General features: G+C 47.5%; 1 protein-coding gene across 1 annotated transcript; it reads left to right on the top strand.

Annotated features, from left to right (window-relative positions):
• Positions 1-2,398: 2,398 nt before the first annotated feature.
• Positions 2,399-3,508, top strand: A4GALT (alpha 1,4-galactosyltransferase). Its single transcript, XM_010154391.1, has one exon. It carries the CDS (start codon positions 2,426-2,428, stop codon positions 3,506-3,508), a length of 1,083 nt encoding a protein of 360 aa, XP_010152693.1. The 5' UTR covers positions 2,399-2,425.
• The last annotated feature ends 5,597 nt before the right edge of the window (positions 3,509-9,105 follow it).

The following is a 9,105-nucleotide window of genomic DNA, read 5'->3' as shown; positions in this document are numbered from 1 at the left end:
TTCTATGATTCTGCGATTGTATAAACTGGGTAGAGTTTCCCCTCTCCATACGTGCCCCTGTATTGTGGCATCAGCACTTTGGCTTTTTCCCAAATATAGCTGGGGGCCAGCAGCAGTCAGTTGCAACCATTCACAAGTGGTGATCTTCGACCAAGTTGTGTAGGCAAAAGCCATAGAATAGATGCAGTTTGATTTGCATTCCGTCTTAACATTTCATCTGTAACAGATTCATTTTGAGACAACCATTTTTTGTTTGTCTCACAGAACTTCTGTTTTTCCTGATGGATTGTATTGATTTTATTTAAGTTATGCAAACTTTTACCAGAAGGGAAGCGGGGGTTAAAACAGAGAAGACACTAAAATGTTTTGCATCTTTCAGTTTTTGTTTTTTGTTTTTTCTTTAAAGAGTATATTCCTTGTGAAACCTCAGTATTTTTTTCTTTAGGAGTCTGGCGCCACTTTGACTATGCAGGGTTTGAGGAAGGCATTGGCACCTTGGTGGCAGTGCTTTTCAATTACACCGTGCATTGACACACTTTATCTTAGACTGTTAAAAACAGTTGGGTGTTCTGGGAGATAAATTCAGCTCCACTCTTCTGCCTGCTGCAGCTGCCTGACAGGAGGGTATAAAGGTGTCCCTCTGCTCTTGATCGTACTGCTGGAGAAGGTCTGGATCCATTGGTAGAACAGGTGGGCAAAGAGGAGAATGTGTCTTTTAAAGATGACTGCTGTACTGAAGCCTTAACAGTCGTAATGTTCGATTCTCTTTCACAAAGTGTGGTTTTAAATGGTGAAAGAAGGGATAAATATGACTTCTGTTCAGCAGAGGAAAGCATTAAGTACTTAAATATAAAATTAAGAGCATGGTCAACAGGAGGAACATAGTCAACACTACCATCTGGAATGCAGGGTGGTTATACAGGAATATATGAAAGGGAAACAAGTACTTTTTTGTGATTTTGGGAGCTTAGACTTGACAGGAACAGATGTTATGATAGCACTGGGGTTTTAGATGAGTTCTCAGTTTTGGGGAAGGCTGGCAGGTGATTCTCCTCTGGGGAAATGAAACACCTCAGAAAGAGCTGTCCCACTCCCTGTCAGGTGTCAGGATCAATTAGTACAGCAGCAAACTCGAGGACAAAATAGAATCTAAAATCCTAGTATCTAGGATTCTTCTTGTACATGTCTGATTTGAAAATCATGGACTGATGATGATAAAATGGAATAAATGCTGTATTTCCTTGCAAGTGACAGGCACAGGGTGCATCCAGAGAAGTAACTGCCAGTCTTGGTTTGCGATAAACCAAGGGAGAGATTTGACCATGTTTTGGTTTTGGAGGAAAGTAATCTTTGCTAGAGGACAATATATCATAGCAGACCCAACAGCCAGAGGGAGGCGAGACTGCTGCTGCTCCATGTCCAGGCACTAGTGAGTCTGAAGCTGTATTCAGCTGGCACACGCACACAAAGCACACATATCCACTCCATATATATGTACGTGTAGATGGCTGGCCATACAGATCCCAGGCAGACACTCGGGCCCACAAGAACACTGACAGAGTAGAAAGTCCTCAACCAGGAAAGAGTCCGAAAGGAATTTAATAAGAAGACAAGAGACTATGCTGACCAGGTGCAGGGCACAGCCAGATAAGTGTACTGACCAGCAAGCTATTGACCAGTGTCTGGCCCTTTTCGTCCCCTTACACCTCTATTTTCCCCCTCTTCTTCCTCCCCACATCACCTAAACCCTTCCCTTGCCCACCTTTGGTTTCTTACGCAAAATGTCTCACAGCAAGTCCTGTATGATTCCAAATTGTTCTTCCCCTGCACACCGTATGTCCCACCTCTAGGCAGTGACCCCCTTGGTCTGAAAGGTGATCTGGAGAGCTGCTTCTGGTGACTGGGGTGATGAGTTCCATGCCTGAACACGGGTTGAGGCTGTGCTGGGACAGCCCTGGGAGGGGCCCAGACAAGATGCTGGTTCCTTTGGAGTCCTTGATTTGGGATCCTGCCTGACACTGTGCTCCTCTGGGCTTGGAGAGATGAGCCTGTGATGGGCTGGTGTCTTCTGTGATAGGAGTAGACGGGCCGGGTATATGTGGGCTCCCCCTCCTGCCATTGTCCCCCCCGAGCTTTTTGTGGGTGTGCAGCTGAGCTTTGTCACGTAACCTCACAACCTGAACGTGGGCTGCGGTTTCTGACGGGATCCTGTGGGCACTGTGGCAGCACGGAGGAGGCAGGATGCTTTTTATAAAGATGACCTAAAGGCGTAATTCAAGCATACTGGCGTGAAGCACGTGGCTCTGCCATAGTACTGTCCGGAGGCTCGTGGTCTGTTGCCTTCCCTGTCAATGTCTTTTTCTTCTTTCCTTCCCTTCAGATCACGACGGTTATCTTGGGAGAGCAGGCTCCAACGGGAGCAAGAATGCTCAGGATGCCCAACTGCCTGCTAAAACTGATCAGGGTGGTACAGAGCCACAAGCTCAGGGCTCTGTTTATCCTCACCTTTAAGTTCATGTCCTTTGCCTCCATCGTGTTGTACTGGAGAATCACAGAGGACATTAAGAGCAGGGGCCAGCTCTACAGCTTGCCTGTTGAAATCCACTGTGCTCACTCTGTGCCTTCTCCTCCCCCTGCCATTGCTGGGGACCCCCCTCCTTCCCCAGGGAACGTGTTTTTTGTGGAGACCTCGGAGCGAACTGACCCAAGTTACCTGTTCACGTGCTCTGTGGAGTCAGCAGCCCGGACGCACCCTGGGACACGGGTCGTGGTGCTCATGAAAGCCTTGGCCAATGGGAATGCCTCTTTACCCGACCACTGGGCATTCTCATTGCTGAGCTGCTTCCCCAACGTGGAGATCCGGCCCCTGCACTTGCCAGAGCTTTTCTCAGGGACGCCTCTGGCAAAGTGGTACTTACAGGCTCAGCAGCGCTGGGAGCCTTATTTCTTACCCGTCCTGTCTGACGCCTGCAGAATTGCCATCATGTGGAAATTCGGTGGCATCTACCTGGACACAGACTTCATTGTGCTTAGGAACTTGAAGAACCTCACCAATGCCCTGGGTATCCAGTCCAAGTATGTACTGAACGGGGCCTTTCTGTCCTTTAAGCCCAAGCACAAGTTCATGGAACTCTGCATGAAGGACTTTGTGGAGAATTACAACAGCTGGATCTGGGGGCACCAGGGCCCACAGCTCCTAACGCGTGTCTTCAAGAAGTGGTGCTCCATCAGGAGTCTTCGGAGCAGTACAAGTTGCAAAGGAGTGAGTGCTCTGCCCCGTGAGGCCTTTTATCCTATTCGGTGGCAGGACTGGAAGAAATACTTTGAAGTGGTCAACTCCTCAGAGCTTCGCCACCTCTTTAATAACACCTATGCAGTGCATGTATGGAACAAGAAGAGCCAAGGTACGAGGCTAGAGATCACGTCCCAGGCTTTGCTGGCGCAGCTGCATTCTCACTTCTGCCCTGCCACCTACGATATCATGAAGAAGGACTCTGAACGGCAGTGACTCAAGGGTCAGCTAAGAGATGTGGCCTGGTACCCCACAGCTCTTCAGCTGTTCCATCATAAATGAACCTTCTTTTGAAGTGAGGTGGTGAGAGTTGAGGACAAAAGCCATTTGTGGGGTGTAGGTGAAGCTGTAGCTTCAGCCAAAGTCTGTGCAGCTCTTTGTCTTGACTTTAACGGCCTACCAGCAACGTTTTCTTTCTCTGCAGGACCTTTCTGCTGCTCTGATTGGTCACAAAGAGAAATCTCAGGAGGGGAGCAAGTGCTGGGCTAATTGAGGCATCTTCCATCAGCCTTTCAGAGGAGTAAGGCCACTTTCCATGGCTGTAAACCTGGAAGAGGCTTTTGTAGAAATGCTTATCTCATTGCCTGACTCTCAGGACTTCCGAAGTGCAGTCCTCAAAGCAACAAAAGAATGGGACAGCCAGGAACAGGAACTGAGGAGAAAGTTAAAAGATATGCTAGAGGAGGTGTCCTGAGAAAAATGTAGAGGAAAAGAGAGAAGAAAGAAAGGGCTAAAGCAACTTCTTTTTTCTTTTCACGCCCTTCTCTTCTGAAGCCTTTAGTGGAGGAGACTTTCTCATGTCTGGTTTGAGCAGCGAGCAGGATGCTGCGGTCTCTGATGTCATAGATCTAAAGACATGGAAATTTTGTGGAAATCAGAACACGAGGAATCTGAGATCAGCTCATCGTTTAGATGGAGCTCTTGCACAGCAATGGTTTATTTTGTAATAATGGCAAATTAACACCCTGTGATGAGCTGGAGAGCTCATCCTAATTGCACCTTAAATTGTACCTGACATGGGAAGACTTGAACTGTCTTCCACACTGAATTTGTCTCTGTGACCAAATGTCCCTGACTGAGTCTAAGATGCACTAGATCTTTCAGCCCTTGGATGGTACCTAAAGGAAAGGCATGATATTTCCAAGTATTTCCAAGGTCACTGAGAGCTTGGTAGGGAACCTGTACTGTCTAAATTCATGTCCATTTATGAGACATGTATGGTGGACCTCTTCAAGTGGCCTGGAATACTCCTGCAATTAACTGTCCAGGAATATAAATCTCTCCTGGGAGGTCTTGAGGAGATCAGTGGAAAGCTTTACTTTTCTCCCTGAGCATCTTCCTGAGTTGCAGTGGAGAAAGTTAGCCTATCTCTCACAAGATGCTGTTGTGCCCTTGGGGGTTCCCAGCACAGAGGCCAGTTTGTTGGACAAGCTGTGGGAGAAAACTCATCCCTTGCCTGGATGGCCAAAATGATGTTAATGCTCTTACAGTTCTTGTCAGAAACTAATGGATAAAGCGCAGTGAGAAACAAGAAATAAGGTTGAGACCATCAGCATCGTTACAGCTGGTCCCCACCACACACTAAAGGGGAACACTGAACACATGGGCTTGGCACTGTGATAGTGTTAATGCAGATGAGCAGGGCTTTGGCCATCCCCTCTCCTACACTACTAAGAGATTATGATCTCACTGTAAAATCTTTTCTGCCTCCACTATGCCTCCTCTTCTTAGGCCTCGGAACAGCAGTGAGGTGGTACAATGGCCCCTCTGACGGTCATGAGTTGGTCAGATCTTCAGTGTCACCTGGCCCCAAAGTGACAGCTCTTTCATATGGTGCTTCCTGCAAGCCCTCTGAGTGTGACTCAATTTCTAGATGTGCAGTTGTCTGAAGCCTCTTCTGTTGCCCAGGTCAACCATAAGCAATGTGAGATTTGCTCAGTTTAGCCAAGGCGATGGTAAAAAATGTAAAAGACTGCGCATGCAACATTCCTGTGTTTGTCTCAGATCTATTTGTCTCCTCTCTGGCGATAAAAAAGCTTTTATTGAAAGCTACCTGCCTGTGAGTTGGGCAGGGTGTGAGGTCTGTGCAAGAGTAGCTACTCTGGAACGAAGGTGCTGGAAATACCCCTCCAATGGCTGGCACCACGAGTATGTAGTTCTGCCCCTTTGTTCTGCTCAGCTTTATGGTATATCCTGGAGGGATTCAGGATTTTGAATGTTCACAGCTCTCCCAGCACTGAACATATTTAACTAAGACTTTGTGGGGAAACAGCAAATATTCCTGACTGTATAAGCATTCTTCAACACGCTAAGTGGTATAAATGGATGCGGTTTTCACTCCCTACTCTTACTGTCGCTACTCTGTGGGCTTTGTTCTTTTTCACTGCTTTCTTTAGAAGCAGCCACAAAATTGTCAGCCCTGGCCTAGTGTGTGGTAGGTGAGGCATTGGCTTCTCCTTCTACTGATTCCTTCTGGTTTGGGTGCTTTGGGCTAAACAACAGAAATCTTAAGTGAGCTAGGAAGCCTTAACAAAGTTGGTAAAATAGTAGTTGGTGATTGTGAAGGGATACTCTACTGTGGCAATACCACGAACTCATCATGGGGGTGTTTGGGACCCACTGCAATGAATATCTGGCTTGATACAGCACTGCTTATTCTAGGAAAGTGCCTTTTTGGGTAAGTGGAGTGGGGTGTGGTTTTTTGTTGTTTTGGGGTTTTTTTTCCCCCTGAAGAGTCAATGTTCTGCAATTTGCTAAGGAGAGAATCACCAAAACAGCCTTTGGCCTTTTTCCCTGTGTCTGTGAAAGAAAAATAAATAGAGTTTTTACTATTACTTCTGTCTGCCAAGATGTTCCATTTTATTCTGCGAGGTGTCGGTGATAGGTCTGAGCAATCTGTTAGTTATTAGGCAGAAAAGCATTTTAAAGTTGTATCCTGAAGTGACTCACTAAAGTTAGGCGCGTGGAATGAACACGAGACAAGTTGAGTGTGAGCACACGTGGAAGGAAGGCTCTGTGGACCATGACTGCGTGCCATCTCAGGGACGTGAGCGGACGGAACAGAGGAAAGCACAGTGTGTGGTACCGATTCCTAATCCAACCAGCTGTCGCCCCACCGTTCGTGACCTGCAGTCTGTCTGAAGCAAGGCCTTTTAGTCTCACTCTGAAGGTCTGGATGTTACGGAATAGGAAACTCCATGAGAAATTGTGTTGTTTTCTCGCTGGGTGATGGGCTGCAGCCTCCCTTAGTAGTCACAGTGTCTGTGCTCTCATAGACCTAAAAGTGGAAAGCTTGTGCTGCAGCCATTCATTTTTCCCACCTGCCTTTCACAGCCTGATCTAATGACCCTGGAGTCCAGGGGAGCGTTTTGGGAAGCTGTGAAAGGGCTGGTGGGGTCTTGTGTGCAGAGGAGTTTCATTGTGACTCCTGGAGTCAAGAGCCAGGGAAACAGTTTTCCCCTGAGATGTAAAACAGCCGCCTGTGCTTTCTTCATTGCTGATAGGCAGTCAAGGATGATGGGAAGTGGTGAGAAGGCTCTAGGTGTTTCTTGCCCTGTCTCCTTTGTCCTTGAGCTCATGAAGGTTAGCTGACACACAGGTGTGCAGTACATCAAGGAGAGAAGCTACTGAAGGAGGGGAGGGGGATTTGTGAGAGTGGCTTCGTGGTATTTTGCTAGCCGGAGTTAAACCACGACAGGGGTGGAGATGCAGAATTGGACAGGGCAACTGAAGAGAGTAAGAAAGGATCAGCAGGGTAATCCGTGAGCTGGTCTCCTGGGAAGAAATGATGATGATGATTTTCTCTGTGCTGGCTGAGAGCACTCCTATGCCAGGAGCTCTTGTGTTGGTGGGCATCTAGGATGCGCAGTAAGTAGTAATGCTCTGTGGGGCTCTTTTCCCCCTGTTCTCCTCCATGTTTCTTCTCCCTCCCTCCCAAATGTGTAGTCCAGGAATGCTGTGTGCGAAGCAGGTTAAAAGACCTTCTTGGGAGAAAGTGCATTAATCATATACATGCTGGGAACTGTGTTCTGGTTTTGTCCTGGTACTGGTTTGTCCTCAGCAGGAGAGAAGAGGAGTAACAAAGCTCCCCACATGCTCTGTTTGGATATGCCATTTGTGAACACTGGCACTCTGGCCTTTCTCACGTACTTCACGTTCATCTCTCTCAAGTATTTGTGACCGTTCCCTGTGCGCATTTGGCTTGTGGTCTCTCTGGTACCTTCTTTGCAGCCATGCCTGGAACTCAGATGGATAGGCATAGTCCGGAAGAGAAAACTACAGGAGGAAATCACTTCAGCTGCATCCTGCCATTACAGCTCGGGCTGAGATCTTGACCTTTAGATTTGTTTATAACGATGGAGCCGAATAGCAGCTGTCATGGCTCTGCAGTACGTTGGTAGAGGTATAAGACGTCAAAGTACTCTTCAGAAAGTGGAATCTATGCCCAGGGGGAAAATTCTGCAGGTGCATAAAGTCTGGCAAGTTAAATATGAAAACACCAATAGGCTATAGAAAACATTGTTTGAAAACCGATTAACAAAAGGTTAAAGCTACCAACGCTGTTATTTTATTTTTCTTTTCCCAACTGCAGAAGGAACAGGAAGCCTGCCAGAGAGGCTAGGAGATGAGAAATTGAAAGGGAGTTCAGAGGTCAGTTTGAAGCAAATCAAAACTAATTTTGCAAGAGGAACTTGGGGATGTTTCACTACACTGTAATCCCTCCTTGCGGGAGGAAGCAGAAGTCACTCCTGTCTTGCATGTTTTCAAGCAGTGCAAGAAAAAGGATCCAGGGAACTACAAGCCAGCCAGTGTCACCTTGACCCCTGGGAAGAGCATGGAGCAAATCCTCCTGGAAGTCACGTGCAAACATATTCCAGACAAGAAGGTGATTAGGACTAGTCAACACAGATTTACAAAGGGGAAGCCATGCCTGGCTAAACCGATACCCTTCTATGATGAAACAACCCGCTCAGTGGACAGGAGAAGAGCATTGGATATTTTTTATTATGCCTTTATTAAGTCTCCGTAACAGCCTCGTAGACATTCTGATGAAACGTGGACCACATACACACAGTGATGTGGATTTGAAAACTGACAGAACTTCTGGACTTGAAGGATTGTGATGAGTGACACAAAGTCCAGGTGAAGGCCAGTAACTAGTGGTACACTCAGGGATCTGTGCTGGGGCCAGTACTATTTAACATCTTTATTAATGACCATGATGATGGGATGGAGTGCAACCTCAATGAGTTTGCACATGATGCAAAACTGGGAGGAGTGGTTGATACACAAGGTGGTTGAGCTGCCTCAGAGTGACCTCACCGAGCTGGAGAAAAGAGCCAACAAAACCTCATGAAGTTCAAAAGAGACAGATGTAAATGGTGAAAGATAACTCCATGGTCCGGTGTACAAGCTGAGTCGGAGCCAGCATGGTGACCTTGTGGCAGAGGTGGCCAACAGCCTGCTGGGCTGCGTTATGTAGAGCATTACCTGCGGGGCCGAGGGAAGCAACCCTTCCCCTCTGCTCAGCACAGATGAGACACATCTGGAGTGCTGTGTCCAGTTCTGGGCTCCCCAGGTAAAGTGAGACATGGACACCCCGCAGCAAGTCCAGCGACGGGCCACTAAGGTGGGAAAGGGGCTGGAGTATGTGCCATGTGAAGAGAGGCTGAGAGAGCTCTGATAATGTTTCTTGGAGAGGAGCAGGATCGGGAATGTCTTGTCCAAGTGTAGAAATACCCGAGTGGAGATGGGTAGAGCAAAGAAGACAAGCCAGACCCTGTGGAATCCAGTGGCAGGGCGCGGCAACATGG

This window comes from Eurypyga helias, unplaced genomic scaffold (genome assembly GCF_000690775.1).
Source record: "Eurypyga helias isolate BGI_N326 unplaced genomic scaffold, ASM69077v1 scaffold12206, whole genome shotgun sequence".
Taxonomy (NCBI): Eukaryota; Metazoa; Chordata; class Aves; order Eurypygiformes; family Eurypygidae; genus Eurypyga; species Eurypyga helias.
This window is presented reverse-complemented; position numbering and strand designations above follow the sequence as displayed.

What these genes read in the sequence shown, in the direction of transcription:
- A4GALT (XM_010154391.1), top strand. Translation starts at nt 2,426, where the DNA reads ATGCTCAGGATGCCCAACTGCCTGCTAAAACTGATCAGGGTGGTACAG.